General features: G+C 41.8%; 1 protein-coding gene across 1 annotated transcript; it reads left to right on the forward strand.

The window, feature by feature from the left end:
* Positions 1-788: 788 nt before the first annotated feature.
* On the forward strand, positions 789-9364 carry si:ch211-215c18.3 (uncharacterized). Its single transcript, XM_063202525.1, has 4 exons — positions 789-858; positions 1465-1534; positions 1952-2311; positions 6121-9364. The coding sequence occupies exons 2-4, from the start codon at positions 1495-1497 to the stop codon at positions 6225-6227; spliced, it is 507 nt and encodes a 168-aa protein (XP_063058595.1). The 5' UTR covers positions 789-858; positions 1465-1494; the 3' UTR covers positions 6228-9364.
* The last annotated feature ends 10185 nt before the right edge of the window (positions 9365-19549 follow it).

A 19549-nucleotide genomic window follows, 5' to 3' on the forward strand; every position in this document is an offset into this window, starting at 1 on the left:
TGGCTGCTTATCTAAAGTAACTGTTATAGTTTGTAGAGCATATTACATAGTTGGCTCTAGAGTTCCAGCATATGGTATTGGGGATGTATGTAGGCTACATGATATGCAAAGCACTTTTCCATTTTAGATGGAGAAATGGAGTGCTTGGATGGTTGGATGAGGTAATATATTATTGTAATGGTTCTTGTTTCTGCAACGCTTGGGGCGACGAGATTCAATCTATCGCTATGGAAAGCAGAACTGCTTGTCCGGCATGTGTATGGGCAGCAGCACAGCATCAGCACCGTCTATTCACTGCTCTCTGGGAGCAAAGTGTGTCACTGCATCCTACCAGAATGTTCACCTTGTAACTAATTTATGCGAGTGTTGCACATAGGCTACGGACGGGAGTCACGTTCCTTCAGTGCCACACATTTATTAAATCTGAAATGACACAAGCAGTACACAACACTCAGAGTAGCTTGATATCTTCATCATCTCCAGTAATTGGACAGAGTAAATACGAGACCTTCCGGCTGAAGGCATCCCAGCTACTAGAATCAGCCCATAGTGCCACCCTGTGGTCTGATAAGAAGGCGGCATCTATCAGATACCACATTAATCAAGTATTCAATAATAAGTATCTTCCTCAGTCTGAGGGTTCTAGCTCCATGTTTTTGTGACCCCGCCCAAGGTCTCGAATAACGGTTTATATTCCCCGTTATTTCCTTTGACAGTACGGGTGTATAGCGGACCGAGACTGCTTTGCGCAACATCTCTGTCGGTATGCACTTAAAGTGATAGCGTCTTGGGCAGCGCGCCAATGCAGCTCTGAGGACGGGACAGTGGAAGGGCGCGATTTTGCATCTTCAGCCTGCGGTAAGATGAAAAACATATTTTCTTGAGCTTGAACCAGCTGTTTAGTGGAGAGTAGACACTGCGTGTGTGCTATTTAAAATGCCATGTAGCCTTCACTGGTCTGGTATGGGCGCTGGTGTTAAGGACATGCATGTTATGTGCCAGTAAAAGCGATGATGTGCACATAGGCTACAGTTGATCCACCTTTATCAGAAGCACAACGCTAACGGGAATGTGGTGACTTGTTTATGTTATTAACAATGTTGTCCTGGACGTTCGAAGGATTCGTTAACGCGCCCTCGGCTATTGTCAGTCATAGCACATTTAGAGGATACTGGCCATGTTACCTCAGTTCCGCTGTAAGGTAAACGCTAGAGGCTTGTATCCAGTGGCAGGCCTTAACTTAGAACAACATTGCCTAGTTGCCAGACTGTTTCAGTCTGTCTGATTTCCTAATTAGGGTGTATGAGTATTTTTTTAAATAAAATAAAATAAAATAAAATATATATATAGGAAGGTCAGACGCGTTAAGCAGTTTTACGCACGGCATGAATCCAAACTAAAGTACAGTGTTTTGTTTCTGAAGCATCCCTCTTCTCTCCCATCTGTCTAACTAAACGCTGGAAGGGAGGAGGACCAAAAGCAAGGACCAAAACAATGGAAGCACATCCAATCACAATTGTCAGTCTCCTTATAGGTAAGGTGGTTTAGTGTTACCTTTTTAAAAACGTACATTGTTTAAAAAAAAAAAAAAAAAACTACAGTGATTATTCAACCTTTAGAGCAGTGGTTCTCATCCTCTTATGAACAAATGCCCCCTGTACCTCACCTAACGCCCCCCTTGGTATTGAAAAAAAAATGGACTAATGCCCCCAATGACAACTACCGCACCCTCTCAACTGTATCCTTCCTAATACCCCCTAGGGGGCTGTATCACCCCGCACTACTTTAGAGGTGCTCTGGGCTGAAAAACACTCTAGGACATGTTAAATTGACTCCATAAGTTTTGAATTGACACTGCATTTTGACTGTGAATGTATATTTACTGTATGTATGTGTGCAGTGCACTGTGCTGACTACAAGTAAATAGTGTCTATTTTTGTCTGTGTGTCAGTGTTCTCCAACACGGTGAAAGGCTTCTGGTTCACGCCGCGTGGCCCTCAGATATACTCCTGCCTCACCTACACAGAGAAGAACCTGCGGGTGGACTGTGAGTTCCCACTGACCGAGCAGATCCCAGGGCCGTACTGCGAGTTCAAGCAGGATGGAAAGATCATCGGGACCACGTACCCCAACACTCCCTCGTACCTCATCCCCACCCTGGAGGTGAGGCGTCGGGCTAACGTCTCTCTGGTGTCCCCCACTATCTGCCGCCTCACCTGGGCCCCCATGGCGGACGAGAGGTCTTACACCTACACTTGCAGGATCTATCAGGGCAGCAGCTGGAAGGAGAACAGCATGGCTTTCCACCAGAGTAAGTATTCCCTTTACGTCTAACACAGATCAACTCAAGGCAAAATATAGTATTGTACTGATGTCCTCAATTCAGCTCAAGCCAAAACGGTCAGCCATTGACATACTGTACCCTCCGACAAATGTCCAGTCCTTGATTTACTGAATGGCAGTTTGTGTTATATTTAACAAAGTAGTGCAGATGCATGCACATCCCACCTCATTGAGACCTGTTGCGGGAAAGAAGCATATTGATGAGAGAGAGAGAGAGAGAGAGAGAGAGAGAGAGAGAGAGAGAGAGAGAGAGAGAGTGAGAATAGGTCTGCACACTGAAACTCCAATCAACCAAAAAAGTTTATTAAAAAGTACAACATTCAGGCATGTGAGAATTTGACAATGGCTTCAAATGCCTTTGCAATATCAACACATTCTTCAATTTATTTATTGCATACTTATTGGAAACTCCTCATATTTCCCCAGGTTAACAGCACAAGGCCCAATATGTTCGCAGAGACAAATCAAAACACATATCTGCATCACATTCAAAGTCGTATAAAGTAGAAGTGGAAGTACTCTTGCAGATGTAATTACAACAGTAATAGTACGATACTGCACAGTTGAAATCATGTAATATCATAGACACTGGAATAGGTAGACACGAATCAAGCCTGTACTTTTCCTGGCTCCATGTGAGTCGTGTGTCCTGCCCTGTGTGTCAGGGGAACGTCCCTTTACTTCTCTTAGCGCAGGAGTTGGGAACCTATGTCTCGAGGGCCATTTACGGCCCTTGAAGCTGTTTTATCCGGCCGCCGATATAGTTTGAATGTTATGCAGCTACACATGAAATATGACATATTTTGTAAAGGAATCTTAGAAATTGCATTTGCAATACAATTAAGTTATATTCAGGGGACCTAGAGAAGGTAGGTTGTGGCTGCCTTCAATATAGGTCTAAATTGTAGGGGGAAATCCTGGTTCGTGTTAATAGTACGGCCCGTGGAGGACTTTTTTACGGCCCTTGGAGGAATTTGAAGTGGCCCCTTGAATGAAAAAGGTTCCTCCCCAACCCTGCCTTAGCTCTGTGGATGGTGGTAGCGCACATCTTATGCAAGTCGCCACCAAACGCCACAGACAGAGAAGAAGAAGGAAGGGACAACACCCCCTTAGGAGACCAAACTTGACCACAATCCTTTGCATTGGGTAGGCGGGGATTTATTTATCTTACTCCACTAGACGATGTTTGGTTATATCATACTAATAGTGTTGTAATTACATCTGCAAGAGTACGTCTACTCTACAACTCTGGCGTGCATTTCTCGAAACCGTAGTTGCTAACTTCTTGACCTTCTTTGTTGTTTTAAATGCAGTTTCCCATTGGCAACTACCCAAGTTGCTAACTGGCTAACAACTACGCTTTCGATAAATGCACCCCTGATCACATTTGATTGTGATCGTTGCAACATCCCAGTGTGCAGAGCTTGTGATTGAATATCCATTACAGTACATTACATTACATTACATTACATCACATTACATTACGTATAATGAGAGATTTAGTGGTCATAGACGCCATAACTCTAGGTGGCCCGTGGGGCAAGCACACCTTCAAAATGTAACACAACAAGTGGCGTTTATTAACATTTATTTCACTTACAAGTCAGCACATCAAAATACCCCAGGTAGCAAGACAGCAATTATGTTCACCAAAAGCCTTGGCAGCAGAATCCAGAGGCTTTGAAGTAGTGTTAGAAAGTAGGGTTACCAACAGCTAATAAATTTACTTTTTATACCAGCAGTATTATTTGACCGCTAAAGATAAACAGACTTTTTATGTTGTTGTTTGTGGGATTTGACATAACCTTACCAAATATCCAGCAAATCTCCTAACAATTTTGCTCACTGGAAGTATTTCTCTTGCATCGCGAGCAGGAAACATTTTCATGTAACCTGAACTCATCACTGTGCTTAACAGATCTGGGTGCAAGTCTCTGTCCACAGTACAGTTCACTGCTGTGATAGATAGACCATTTAAGTGATGGCCCCTGTTATACCTAAGTCTGCTGTTACCAAGACGCATAGTGACCAAGTTGTAATGGATTACTAAAGACACTGTAATGTCTTAGTAGTGTGTATGGTAGTGAAGGTTTTCAGTGAATTTAAGTTATTTGAGTTTATTTGATAAGGACAGATACACATCATGTAGGTTGTACAACAGCCTGACAGAAAACATCATAGCATTTCTTACATAGCATATTACGAGGCTACATGGTAAAATATGTTTTTGCTTAGAGGCAAGGCAAGGCAAGTTTATTTATATAGCGCATTTCATACACAGGTGCAACTCAATGTGCTTCACAAAGTTAACAAATGTAAATGAAAGGAAACAGGGAAGAACGAAGGAAATGAATTAGAGTCAAAAAAACATTTAAAACATTAAGATAAAACACAAGGTAATAATAATAATAATAAAATAAAACATAAAACCTTGAAAAACATAAAAATAATAATAATAAAAAAGAATGATATGTAATTTAAGCTAGGGGAAAGCATCTGAGAACAGCTTTGTCTTGAGTCTAGATTTAAAGCTATCAATAGTGGGTGCATTTTTTACGTCATCTGGAAGCTGGTTCCAAAGCTTTGAAGCATAGAAGCTAAAGGCTGCCTCTCCACACTTTGTTTTGACTTTTGGAATCACCAGCAAATTCTTCTCCGTTGACCTTAGTGACCTGGTCGGTGCATACAGCTGAAACATATCCAGTAGATATGTGGGTCCCATTCCATTTAATGATTTAAACACAAGTAGCATTGCCTTAAAATCAATTCTGTAGCTTACTGGGAGCCAATGCAGCGATCTTAAAATTGGAGTAATGTGGTCGAACTTCCTTGTCTTTGTAAGAACCCTTGCAGCTGCATTTTGTACCAGTTGAAGCTGTTTAATGGTCTTATTGGGGAGGCCAGTAAAAAGACTGTTACAGTAATCAACTTTACTAGAAATGAAGGCATGTATTAGCTTCTCCAGATCATGTTTAGACATCAGGCCCCTAAATTTAGAGACGTTTTTTATGTGATAAAATGCAGACTGTGAGGTGGAACTGTAATGGAAGCAGAACCATGTGGGCCAGGTCAACTTCAGCTCTGCGGTTAGGGTAGGTCTACAGAGCCACACAAGGAAGCTTTGATAAACTGCAGAAGCGTAATGTGATGAGGAACTACCAACGGTATGATCAGATGTCTTTGCGCAACATCGAAAAGCACAGACATGTCAGGGCTTATCGACATTCTCTGCCCGCAGTCGTGATGGTGGTTGTCAACATGCCTGCTGTTGCATAGATATGGGCTGGTCCATTCAGGTTTTTCAGTCAACCTTTCATGGCGATCAGAATGCGATAAGGATAGTCAGTGCATTGAGGTGACGTCTTGTTCTTCCCATTACAAGTGTTTTCCCATATGAAACTCACACACAAGAACACAAAGTTTTCACAGCCGTGGTAACGATAGGTTTTATGCCTTTATAATGACAGAGACAGTGAAGAGTGACAGGAAATTAGCGGGGAAAGAGAGACGGGGAGGTCTCCACAAATGACCTTGGGCCGGAATCGAACCCAGGTTGCTGTGTAGTAGTCAAGTGCCCAGCCAATTGAGCCACGGCTGGGCCACACGTCTTAATCAAAAGTTAATCAAAAGTTCAGTGGAAGGAATCTGGACTACTAAACTAGAAAAGTAAAATATAATGGAAATAGTCCAGCACAAACTAAACTCTTTTGTTCATTTGACTAAGACCACCCGGATGAATAAGAATGTTCACACACACTCTGCTCTTCTCTTTTGCAGGAAATGTTCTTGTCTGCTCGGCCATAAGCATAGTATCCCAGGCAGTGCCATGGCTTTTGGGGATTCTCATATCACTTCCTGTGTCTTTGGGATCGCTGTCAGTATGATGAGGTGCGCTGCACACAAGAAGCAAGTCCAGACCAACTTTGAAGATCATTTCCTGTTATTTTTTGGCCAAGATTTTGTTTATATTCATATTGTTTAAAATCAACACTATCATTTCTGGGCATACAATTGAACATTACACATGTACGGTACTGATAACAATCACAGTAGAAATGTTTCACATCATAGATTCCACAAGAGTTTTGTGAATACTAGGGCTGTAACGATATTGTATCGAACCGAGAAATCGTGATACTCAGAGTCACGATACTGTATCGCGATACAAGGAGGCAGTATCGTGATACGCCCTTCCAAAGTTTTGTTACCCATTAGTCCAGAAAGCAACCTTACGATTTGATGTGATAGTATGACCAAGCTTCAATGGAGATACATTTCAGAAATCGTGAGGTGTATCGAACCGTTGGTCAAAAATCGTGATACGAACCGAATCGTGAGTTGAGTGTATCGTTACAGCCCTAGTGAATACCTCAAAAAAAAGTCAGTCTCTGGTTTAGAGCAATGTAGAACATGGGGTCACGTGTGGACGAATTCAGCTACACTGGTTTCTGATTCTGATATAATCACATTCATGACCATAGACATAGTCTCATCCATCAGGTGTTCAGAGGGCATAGTCAAAGTGGTATAGTTGGTAAGATCACAAAGTAGCCTAAACTGACATACAAGTACTAACATATTGTCCCGTGCTCTCTGGAGCTGGACTCTTTTAAGTAGTCATACTGAGCATAGCTGACAGACATTAGGTCCAGAAGATGATCAACATTGATTCTGAGGCAGGATTTTGATTGGTTTTCTTGTCTGCTATCCAGGGTATTTGATTTTTGCATTGACAAATTACGTACTTCTTGTATTATGCCTTTGAAAGTATCTGTGATAGCAGGGTGTGATTTGTCAGAAAACCAGAAGGGGGGATATGTTTCAGATTTTAAGCAATATCAATGGAATAATATTAAACTGTGATTAAAATTAGGTGTTAAAAATGGCAATATCAAAACCAGAAGGGGGGACAATCCTCCCCATCAAAATCCCCCCCTACAAATCACACCCTGTGTGATAGCACCTTTAGTGTTCATAATGGATCATATATGAACGATTCAGAAAACTGCTAAGTAGCTGCTCAAACTTAAGATGCATTTATACTACCAGAAAATGGTCCACTTACATAATAGGCCTTTAGATCTGTAGTGTGCCAATGGCCCACTGACCAACAACACAGGCAGTATGTTCTAGGTTTACATTTACCAAAATATAAACATATATTCATTGTTTTTGTGTGTTCACGGTTATGCTTTTTCTCCAACCACAACTTCAACTCAAACTTTTGTACTTTTTAAGACTTCTTGAAACAGATGTTTATATCTCATTTACAGTGTAATTTACCGTAATGGCTTTCAGTTGTGCACTGCAAACAACAATATTACGGTAAATTGTAAAACAGCCAGTCATCTGTTTCATCTCTTGGTGCATTTGTATTTTTGAACAGTCATGTAATATCCTTCACAGATCAGCCTGCGAAGATCCCAGGCTCTGTGGCAGGACTGGGCTGAGACAAAAAAGAAAACGGTTTGGGCATTTTGTCTTAGACCGGCCTCTAAACATATATACAGTATATGGGAGCTGGGTGGCTTTCATGCCATATTCCCATTGGTTCAAGTCCACTGTATATATTGAAGACAGACCAATGGGCTGTCCTCCTTAAAATGTTGGCCAATCTATTAGAACAACAAAAACAACAACAACAAAGTAACAAGACTAATGGCCTCTTCTGACCGTCATCCCACTGGTAAATGCCCTTTATGCCGGATGGCCAGTCCAGCCCTGTTCTGTGATAATGGTTCCTTGATAATAGAAGGAAACGGATATGATGTCGCACTTTGCTTTAATGGCTGTTCCCATTTACTCTCCCTCCCTCCTACTGCTACAAACTCCTCTGCGTTGGCCCTTTTTCTGTAGTGCATCACTGAAAACAAAGCAACTCTAATGGGCACTGCCACGTCCTTTAATCTAATCTGCGCTAGAATTTGGCTTCGGGAACGCATCATTATGGCTGAAGGGCTGATGGATTGTATTTCTTTTCTGACGTAGTGCTGCACGATTCAGCGTTGAAATTAGATATCAGCTTCACCACCCCGTTTGGTCAAGGGCAGTGGTAGAAGAGACAGGGAAAGAGGTGGCTGTGTACGGTACTCTGTATTGAGTAGGTTTGTATCAATTGTGTGTTCAAAGTTGATCACAAATGGCCCTACCGTGACTCTAACAGTAGGGCACTGGGCTGCTACGCCTGCAACCCGGGTTCGAATCCAGCCTGGGTCCTTTGCCAAACCTTCCCCATCTCTCTCTCCACTCGTTTCCTGTCACATCTCTCACTGTCCTATCATAACACTAATAAAAGATTGAAAAAAGTTCATCACAAATGGCCATCTCCATTAATGCAGTGTTTCCTGTAGAGAGGCACCAAGGCTTTAAAGGCCAATACGCTTTAAAAGACTCATTCATGCCCTTCCCTGCCATTAAACACTGGTGCTCTATCACTTGCCCCTGGTGAAGCCATGCAGGCATTGCAGTCAGCGCATCTTAACAAGTTTGCAAACAAAATAAAAACTAACTTTCATAACTAAAACACACATCCATGCCTAGCCTACACCCATGGTCATTGTGTCTAAAAGCAAAGGCCTATAGCAGTACGGGACTGTTAGCTGATTTGTGGTTGAATAATGCTGTTTTTTTAACTCATGTGCTTCATGTCATGTCGCACGCACACACATACACACACACACGAATGCATGCACGCACGAACACGCACACACACACACACACACACACACACACACACACACACACACACAGCTTTCTTCATCATCACCAGTCACTTTATCCATAAATAATGCATGCCTTCCACTCTGTGCCTTTTATGATATTGCCCTACACTATTTTATTATTATTATTTCTGGCTGCGCTTCAAGATTCATCATTACTTAAGATGGATTTTCAATTGCAACACACACACTCACACACCCAGAACAGGCATTTCTCTCCATGCCCATGTATCTGCCTCGCACTGCACTTACGTACGCAAGGACCATTGTAGAAAAAAATAGCAAGACAGAAATAAAGATATTGCGACTGTGAATGCATTTGTCCATTTATTTCTTGCAGTGTGTCAGTTGACATTTTTTTACAGGGAAGCCAACAGTTGGCAAAGGGGTCAGTTGTCCCGGGCCCAGGAAAAGAAGGGGGGTTAGAGTTCGGTCCCCGTTATATTCATTGAGTCAGGGGCTTTTTTCCCAGGCCTAGCCAACTCTGTCAGCAGCCCTGCTTTTTTAGCTGAACCATCTATTGTGCCTCTGAATTCATGTTTTTACTGCCCCTAAAAATTCTGCATTGTTTTGCTCCAAGGGTGTTGTGACAAGGCTTGCCGTCAGACATTATCATAAACTTGAGCAAGTCTGAGTGTGGGAAGAATGAAGCTGAGGGAAGAGAGACTAATGGCAACGAATCGAAAGATGATTTTTGTTATCAATAATATCTGAAAAATAAACACTCTGGATTGTCTCAATGAAATCAGGCATTTTGTTACTAAGCCATCTTCAAAAAACAGGAGTGTATGCACGTTTAACACTAACATGTCCAAGTGTATATGATGCCTAAGAAAAATATGAATTAGAAGTTGTCTTAAAAACATAGGCGAGCTGCTTAATTGACAGTTAAGCCAGGCTGCGCAACGCAGAGGATTGAAGGTCAGCGTGCGCTTTTGGAGAGAAAAGGGTTACGCGCCATGGACACCAAGCAAAAAAAGAAAAAGCACGCTCAATGGCAGGTGGACTTGCGTAGAATCGGCGACACTCTGTTTTGGTGTTTGTCCAGGGGTACTATAAATGGAAAAAAAAAACCCTCAGATGTGTGCCTGCAACGAAGCACAGTTGTTCAGAATTTTGGAGTGGCAAAGTGACGGTTAAGGTGGAGGCAAATGGAACCGAGATGACACAGCTCCTTGTGCGTCGGCTGTTGGGGAGGAGGGCGTCTCTCTCTCTCTCTCTCTCTCTCTCTCTCTCTCTCTCTCTCTCTCTCCCATAAACCGGAAAATACACACATTCGCAGCGCAGAACACATTTTGACGGGTGTGGTGTAGCTCATCTGCGTCACCTTTGTATTCAACGGACCAAGGTAAGATAAATTATAGCCTACAACCCTAGACTGCACACATGGATGTAGCATGTCTCCACGTTCGTAAAAGAACGCGCGCCCATGATAGGCCTATGATAAACGTACTTAGCTACTTCTTTATTAGTTTTGTATACGCAAAACGACAGTGGCAAGAGCATAGGCCTACAAACGTAACTGAAATTGAAGATGAAAAGTGTAAATAGGGCCGACATGTTTTTTTAATAAGGTAGCCTACGTTATCGCCGTAACGCTGCATTGCCTGACGCAAAGCAGAAAAGTTTGCAAATAGCCTCTAGGCTTAGGCCTACATATCAAATGCACACGCACATGAAAGCACACACGGAGCCGTAATTTCAAAAGAACGAAGACATGCTTGGTCTTGTGTTGTGTGATGTGTTATGGATGTCAAAATCCCATGGAAAGTTTGACTTCAAGCTTGAAGGTCAAGGGATTTGTTTTAACACTTATCGAAAGCATATGCTTTAGTCGTATTTAGTGTTTGAATTCTGAAATGCAAACGCAATTAGATGGGCATCCCGCGCAATTCTAAAACAAATATATTGTAGGGGTGACTCCCTCCTTGTCGCTACCCTCTAGGCTACTTTTTGGACTCTTGCCCATGCGCTGCACTGAAACCTTAAGACACGAAACAGCCGACGAAAAACACACACAAAGTTTAAATTAGTGCTTCGAGATGAGAATGCGCTGTAAAAAAAATAGGCTATATAGTGTAGGCTATATATAAATATATATACCTATATAAACACGTCGATAGTCGATTTTACATCTTCTTTTAGAGTATATTTGGTCGCAGAGTATTCTCTGTTGAAATAACGTTGCATCGTCTTACTGTGTACTTAATTATGATTTCAACAGGGTGTGTGAGCACATTCCGTGAGCGAGGCATAATGTAGACAATATACGTAGACAAGATAGGCTATATAATGTGCAATGTTCCAATGTCTATGCATTGCAATCTCTAGGTCAAAAAGAGAAACCCATGCTAATAGGTTAATTATAACCCATCTTGTGTAAATGAAAAAATACCCCCCCCACCCCCACCCACACACACACACACACACACACACAGACACACAGATATAGCATATCAGACTTAATACTTCACCATCCATGAGATTTCATACTAATCATGTTCAACTTGCAATATTTGAACAGGATTGCAGAAGTTGTGGGGATATGTATGCCGTTGCTGCCCTCTGTCTGTTAGGTAAGATAACAGTTTGGCTGTGATGTCTTTGCTTTGCTTTGACAATGCTTCCTTAAACATAGACACACACACACGCACGCGCGAGCACACAGACACACAGTTTTTAAAGATTGCATTCCTGCATGCAACATATAATATTGCATGAATATTGTCAAACACAGACCTCCTGCCTCTCATTCTCTCGCCCCACAGGCCTGGCCACAGCCCAGAGTGCCATTGAAATCAAAGACCTGACAGCATGCATCACGAAGGAGCAAAACTTGAAGATGGAGTGCTCCTTCACGCCCGTTGGGACGGATCCCAAACCCACGTGCAAGTTCTCAAAGGGCGACAAGATCATGGGTAGCACCGACACTTCGATCTCACCTGACCCCACGTACAAAAACCGTGCCAACGTCACCATGCCAGCCACTAATGTCTGTCAGCTGGATCTTACTGGCTTGGAAGACAAGGCTCAAGACATCACGTGTGTCGTTAAACAAACTACGGAAGTCAATAAAGTGCTAAATGTGGCCAAGAGTAAGTTACTTGCCATCCATAATCCAGATAATGTCAATTGAGGAATGGTTGATGACTAGAGATGCCGACAACACAATATAATCCATTGCCGATGTCTAATTAAACTCTATTACAGTGCATGTCTGATTTCCTAATTGTGTTGTGTTTCCACAGAGACAACAGCCACCTGCTCTGGTCTCAGTGTCTTGCTGCAGAAGGGCACAGCGTTGACCATGCTTCTTTTGACAGTGCCTGTGTTGTCCGAACTCCTGTGAGGCTGATAATTATCAGGCCAACTGCACCCCAAGATCAACTGTGTTCTACAATGTACACCAGAGCTGTCAAAAGTTAAAAAGTAGAGGTAAACACATGGTGTAAGAACTACACTAGCACATGAGATTAGCTGTTACATCAATTATTCCACTGTAGCTAATGAGGTAGGTAGACAGTGTTGTGCAAAAAACGAAAGCCTAATAAGAAAAAAAGAATCACAGATTTCACCCAACCACTATATAGTCAGCTGATCCTAAGAAGACACCTGAGGAGACAGGGTTTTCTTTTTACTTCTACTTTTACTTTTGACATGCCTGCGTACAGTCGCCATGGGTTTGCATGCATGATGCATTGATGTCAAATATCTAGCTTACTTTTGTCTTTGAAGATAATTATGTCCAGGCTATCTGAAGGTACAGTGTTATTGTTTTTCTGAGCTTTAGCTGCCTGTAAAACAACAATGCAGGCATTCTGTATGTTCGTAAGATGTTTTTATTCATGTATTTTTCAAATTCACAAGTGATGATGGGAAGGATTAAAAGGGGTTGTGATTTTTTGAAAGCCATATTACTTAGCCATGCAACATCTTCATTTGACTTGTGACAGTTTGGAAATAAAAAAAATCTTCCAAATATTTATCATGTTTTATGTGAAAATTGTTCTGGGTTTGTGTTGTGTCGCATTTAAAATAAGAAGGCCATGAGGCCAGCCATGGGTGGAAGGTTAGGGTGCCAAGCTTACAGTATAGCCCAAGGGTCGCCGGTTTGATTCCCAACCTGCCAGGTTGGTGGGTTCAGTAATTAACCAGTGCTCTCCCCCATCCTCCTCTGTAAATGAGGAACCCTGAGCATGGCACTGTCTCAGCACATACTCCCTTGAGACACCGTTTGGGGTAGAACCTAGCATTCAAACTGCTTCAAACTTTATAGGCCAGCACAGCAGTCATTGGCAGAGCAGAAGACCTGTGGATGCAACCTATGGTTGGAACTCAAATTGCTTCTGCACGTCATCACGCTAAGCCACAGATATAGTGTCATGATTTTTCTGCAAGATGCATAACTGAGCCTGTATTAATGACTCATATATGGTGCGCATCTAGACCAACCCACAGAGCAAAAACTATTTTCTGCCACAACAGTGCAGTCTAGATGCCCAGACTAGTCTGACTACCTTCATTTGTCTTCAGGAGACATTACACCCAGTTCCCTCTCATCAGGCCAAACTGAAGAAAGCTTTTGGATGGAAGGTGAAACCAAATATGTTCAATATGGTAAACCAAGACAAAGAGTAACATGCATCACAAATGCAATGAAGTGGGATCAACTTTAGTCTCCTAACTGGTCCTGACTTCCCCATTGAACTCTATTCATTCTCTAGTTTCCCAGTCTCCTAAAGGCAGTTTAGAACAATTGTGTTGATTCTGGAAGAAGTTTCTGACGGGAGCAGTCTCCTCCTTATCTATCGTCTCTGGTAGCCCTAAAACATATCAAGCTTCACAAAGAAGCCAAATTGTTACAGATCTTTACTTGCCATGACCTGGAAAAATCTGACACCAAAACCAAAATTACACAAGTGGCACAAACATGTTGACATCTCCCATAGAGCAATGCAAAAAAGATCTGCTGATCTATGACACATGTAATACACAGACATATGACTGCCTTTCATAAGCAAAATTGGCACAGAGGAAAGGGAAGAGAAACAAACATGATTAAGAAATGTAGTATTACCGGAGAAACCCATAGTGTCTGCTGCTAATGGGTTGAGGAGAAGTTGGCTTCTTTCTTCATAATGCCACAAGATAGGCGGGTGATGACACAGGAGCTCGTGGGTAGCACAATGCGCAATGACAACATTTCCCACAGGACGGTTTTGCAGTTGAGACAGTATAGGGCTTCCATGGCCTAGTGCTTGAATGGGTGAAGAAGGTCCTGGAATGCTAGGGGGTACATCAAATACCCTGTCTCTGTAACTCTAAGTCACTTTGGATAGAACAGTCTGAGCGAATTTGAAGGTATAAGTAAATAAAGCGAAAGCATATTTGGTATCATTTGATTCATAGTTTTCTTTAGATTACGAATTTTTGGTGCCTACAGCGCAGATTGGTACAGAAAAAAGAGGGCTTAAAATGGAGCATGGTACATTCATTTTTTGGACCAAAAACGCATGTTACCACATATTGATATTGGTTGATTGGTTGGTCCTCAGCCAATTGAAATATTAACATGATACTTGATGTACTTACTCATTATAAGTTGTCAAATATGTTGCAAGACAATCTAGCCCTTAAGGGTCAAAGGGCAAGGTCACAAGGGGGTCTGCCTTTCATATAAACCCGTCTCTGTCTCCCTCTTACAGTATACCTAGAGTAGGGTAGAGTAGAGTGCTTTATTGTCACTATATACGGTATATATGGGTGGGAGACGTGACGCCTTGTTTTTTCGTAACATTGGTTAAAAACCTACAAAACTGTTATTTTTCCTTTAAAAAACATATGTCAATGAAAGAAGATGTGGTACATTATGTTTCATATTAGTCTTAGATGAGAAGAAACATTTTTGTTAAGATTTATGTAAAGGTTTATATGTCAAATATCCTGCGGTGTGACTGTAACATTAATGAAACCTGGAATATAATATATATATAAATTAACTAACAACATTTTGAATAATGTATGAAGCATTTGGCATGATTGCATAAATATTAACTTTATATTAAGATATGTGAATGTGAAAAAAACTCAAGACAGTAATATTAACTACAAGTTCAATTTCGTAACACAAATTGCGTCCTGTGGGGTGACATGTATGTCAATGTTTGTGAATGGGCAGCTGCAAGGCCAACTACAAGGGTCTTAAAGATTGGCTCCTAACCAGTCAGTACCTCAGTTATTGGAGAGTGCTGTGGAAGTTTAAGATGACTCTTAACCTCTTAATATGTCTTCATATTGCAATCTTTCTGTCACGCAATGCTTAGGTTCATTTTATGGTGTCCTGTGGTGTGACTGCTCTTATAGGAGGAAAAAAAAGTTTTTTTTATAAATGAAAACACATATTAAGATTAAACACAATATCATTATCAAGTTAGCATGAGCTCAGATGTCAGTCATGTATACAAAAGGATTAAAATGGCCATAATGCAGTGAATTCCCTGTGGTGTGACTCCATTTTCCTGCGGTGTGACATGCCTATGCAATGTGTTGATGCAAGACACATTTTCCCAAAAATGGCAAAAAATAAGGTGAAATTCCACAGACCACTAAGTGCTTTATTTTTTTCTATTTTTTCCCAATTTTTATCCATCATTTTTTTCAGGAATTTGAAAAACTTTTTTTTTTTTTTGCGTTACGCCCTTAAACGTCAACCACCCATATACAGTGTGACCTGAGCTAGCGTGAGAGAGACGAGAGAGAGACAAGAGGATGGGGTGAAGCCACAGGTACAGAGAGAAAATAGAACAATCCACTGACCTAGCCACAGGTGACCTAGCCACAGGTGAAAGTGCACTTGACTTGACTTGACTTTTTTTGGTATCATAAATTAACTGTGACACCAGTGAGCCTGCCTCGGTAGAATACCTATACCACTGCTAATGGGGATCCAACAAATAAACAAAACAAACAAAACATGAAACCACATCTTTGCAACAAAAACATTTACAGTTACATAATGGTAAGTAATGTACAATCAATGTAACAACAAATGTATGAAAAATGTGCAGCCTAAAAGAACACTTCGTCTGAGAGGAAAAAAATGTGACATTTCCTCCCACACAACTGGCAGAAGCAGTTGATTTGTGTAGTAAACTTACACAAAATCACTTCTGAGAAAAATACACATGGGCCAGGTCCACTGTGTGTTCAACCTTTGCTAAACATAAACACACACACACACACACACACACACACACACACACACACACACACACACACACACACACACACACACACACACACACACACACACACACACACACGTGTACATAGGCTATCCCCTGGCTCTATAGACCCATTCCTGTACAACATTATGCTGCAGCAAGCACGTCATCAAAATGTGCTGCTGGAACAATGTTCTGTTGAGCAACAATGACACAGCACATAACAGAGGTGAGGCTAATTTAACAGACTGGTCACTTGCTCCCAACAAGTCAAAAAAAGACAGAGAGAAACACACTGAGCAGATTGTCCCACACACAACATCCATCATAACCATCAATGGGGTGGCTGTGAAAAAAGGTGAACAGTGCGAATAACATCACAGAAGAGAAAATAGAAATAAGAAGCCTTTTATTGTTATTATACACAGCATGATATTAGAAACCTCCCTACGAGGTGCACACCGTCCTTGATAGATGAACACAGTCCTTAGTGCAAGGATGGGTTCAGAATTGTGACAGCTTTGGGGAAGAAGCTGTCCTTCATTCTATTGGTTCTAGCTGTTATTGACCTAGTGCCTACCAGAGGGCAACAATGTGTGAACAGACGGAAGCCAGGGTGCGAGTCATCTTCAATGATGCTCCTGGCTCTGTTTAGGCAGCGGGAGTTGTGGGATGTTATGGGAGGCAGGGGGCAGCCTATGTTTTTATTCTGCTGTGTTGGCCACCCTCTGCAGTCTCTTCCTGTCAGCCTCAGTGCAGCTCAGATCAATATCGCTTCAGTATAGCCAAAAACAAGCCTAGCATTGCTCTCTCTCTCTGGGTCATTTCACGTGAAATCAGACGCTTTGGGACCCGACCGACACAGATTTCAATCATACTTGCTGTGACTGTTAAGTAGCATGGTAGCACCCCAATACTGTATTTGTGTGAATCTGACACCAATATTAAGGGAGAAACATAGGAAAGGTTTACATATGAAGGTAGGACACTATACATTCAGCATTGATTATATCAGTCAGTGTAAGTCACAAAAAGATGTCTGTGGTGTTATTTGAAAGCTATTTTCTGGCTCTACAAATTACACAAACAGCATGGAATACAACAACCCTCAGAATATGAATTATGATAAATGGAAAAATTAAAAATTGAATATCAAAAAAAGTTATATTTTAAAATGGCTAGTTCCTTGTCTAAACGTAGCCTGCAATGTCATGAACAACACCTGAAATGCTGGTGTTTGGTTCTTTATTCATTTCAGAGATAATAGGACTCAAAAATATGGCATCATGATCACCTAATAATATAGTAATATCATAGTAATATCACATGACAGCATGTCTACCGGAATATGTGAAGGATGGAGATGGTCCATGAGGATGCAGCAAGTTCAGTTTCACCTCTACAGTGCTTGGCATACATTCCTCAACACATGCTAGCCACTAGTTGACATAATATACAGCTACAACATACCCTTTGATGCTTGAACATTAAAAAAAATCCTTTACTGGGCTTATTCTTTCAACCCTGCCATCTCTGAGTACTGAAAATGGGCTAGCTTCCACTGTGTCCATTGACAATGGGCAGAAGCTGTGTAGTTTTTGAGTACCTGGAATTGGGACCTACGAGGGTGCAGAGCCCACCAGGAAAATGCCAGATGGCCAGTCCAGTCCTGTCCCTGACACTACTCTATTACATTACATTACATTACATTACATTGCATTTGGCAGACGCTTTATAACCAAAGCGACTTTCAAAAGAGGACATAATCAAGCCAACATCACAAGCAAATACAAAGTGCACAGGAGATATACAGAACAAGTGCAATTGCAAAGAGGGTTTTTTTTTTTTTATAAAGAGGAAATAACGAGTACACACACACACAAACACACACTCACAAACTAAACTAAACTAAACATCATGTCAGGAGTCTGCCCTGGGGCAAGGCCAGTTCAAGCATTAGTCTAGTAGATTCTCTCGAAAGAGGAATGTCTTTAGTTGTTTCTTGAAGGCTGCAAGAGATGTGCTTAGTCTTGCTGCCTCTGGGAGACTGTTCCACCACTTGGGTACCACAACGGAGAACAATCTTGACTGGGAGTACCTAGAGATGGCTGAGCCAGACGGCTTGTGCTGGATGAGTGCAGTTCTCTCCCAATAACATAAGGCGTTAGTAGGTCCTTAAGATAAGCTGGGGCCGTTCCTGTGATGGTTTTGTAGGCAAGGGTCAATGCCTTGTGCTTGATCCGGGCGGCGATCGGTAACCAGTGCAATTCAATAAATAGAGGAGTAACATGGGTCCTTTTGGGTTGATTGAATATCAACCGTGCCGCCGCATTCTGGATCATCTGCAGAGGCTTTAGCGCACAAGCAGGTAGACCTGTCATGAGTGAGTTGCAGTAGTCAACGCGGGACAGGACCGTGGCCTGGACCAGTCGTTGTGTAGAATATTGTGTCAGCACAGGTCTGATATTCCGTACGTTGGACATCTGGATTCGACAGGTCCGGGTGACCGAGTTGATGTAGTTGGAGCATGACAGCTCATCATCAATCATGACGCCAAGGTTTTTGGCGACTTTGTTTGGGGTCACGATGGTGGAGCCTATCTTGAGGTTGATGTTGTGACTGAGCGGCTCTTTAGCTGGGATCACCAGGAGCTCTGTCTTGGCCAGGTTCAGCTGTAGGTGGTGGTCCTTCATCCATGTTGACAAATCGGTGAGGCAGGCAGAGATGCGTTCCGAAACCGTGGTGTCCTCTGGACGGAACGACAGGTACATCTGGGTGTCATCAGCATAGCACTATATATACATATTACTACTTTAACTCACTTCAACCTTTATGTCCCATTATCTCTGAAATGAATAATGAACCAAACACCCCATTTTCAGGTGTTGTTTATGACCTTACAGGCTATCTTTAGTTTTTTTGATTTTCATTTTTTAATTTTTCAATGTATCATAATTCATATTCTGAAGGTTGTTGTATTCCATGCTGTTGTGTAATTTGTAGAGCCAGAAAAGAGCTTTCAAACAACACCTCAGACATCTTTTTGTGACTTACACTGACTGATATAATCAAGGCTGAATGTATAGTGTCCTACCCTCATATGTAAACCTTTGCTAGTCTGTTTCTCCCTTAATATTGGTGTCAGATTCACAAAAATGCAGTTCTGGGGTGCTCGCTTGCTACTAAACAGACACAGCAAGTATGATTGAAATCTGTGTCGGTCGGGTCCCAAAGTGTCTGATTTCATGTGAAATGACCCCCCCC

The sequence above is a fragment of the Engraulis encrasicolus genome, chromosome 7 (assembly GCF_034702125.1).
Source record: "Engraulis encrasicolus isolate BLACKSEA-1 chromosome 7, IST_EnEncr_1.0, whole genome shotgun sequence".
Classification (NCBI taxonomy): Eukaryota; Metazoa; Chordata; class Actinopteri; order Clupeiformes; family Engraulidae; genus Engraulis; species Engraulis encrasicolus.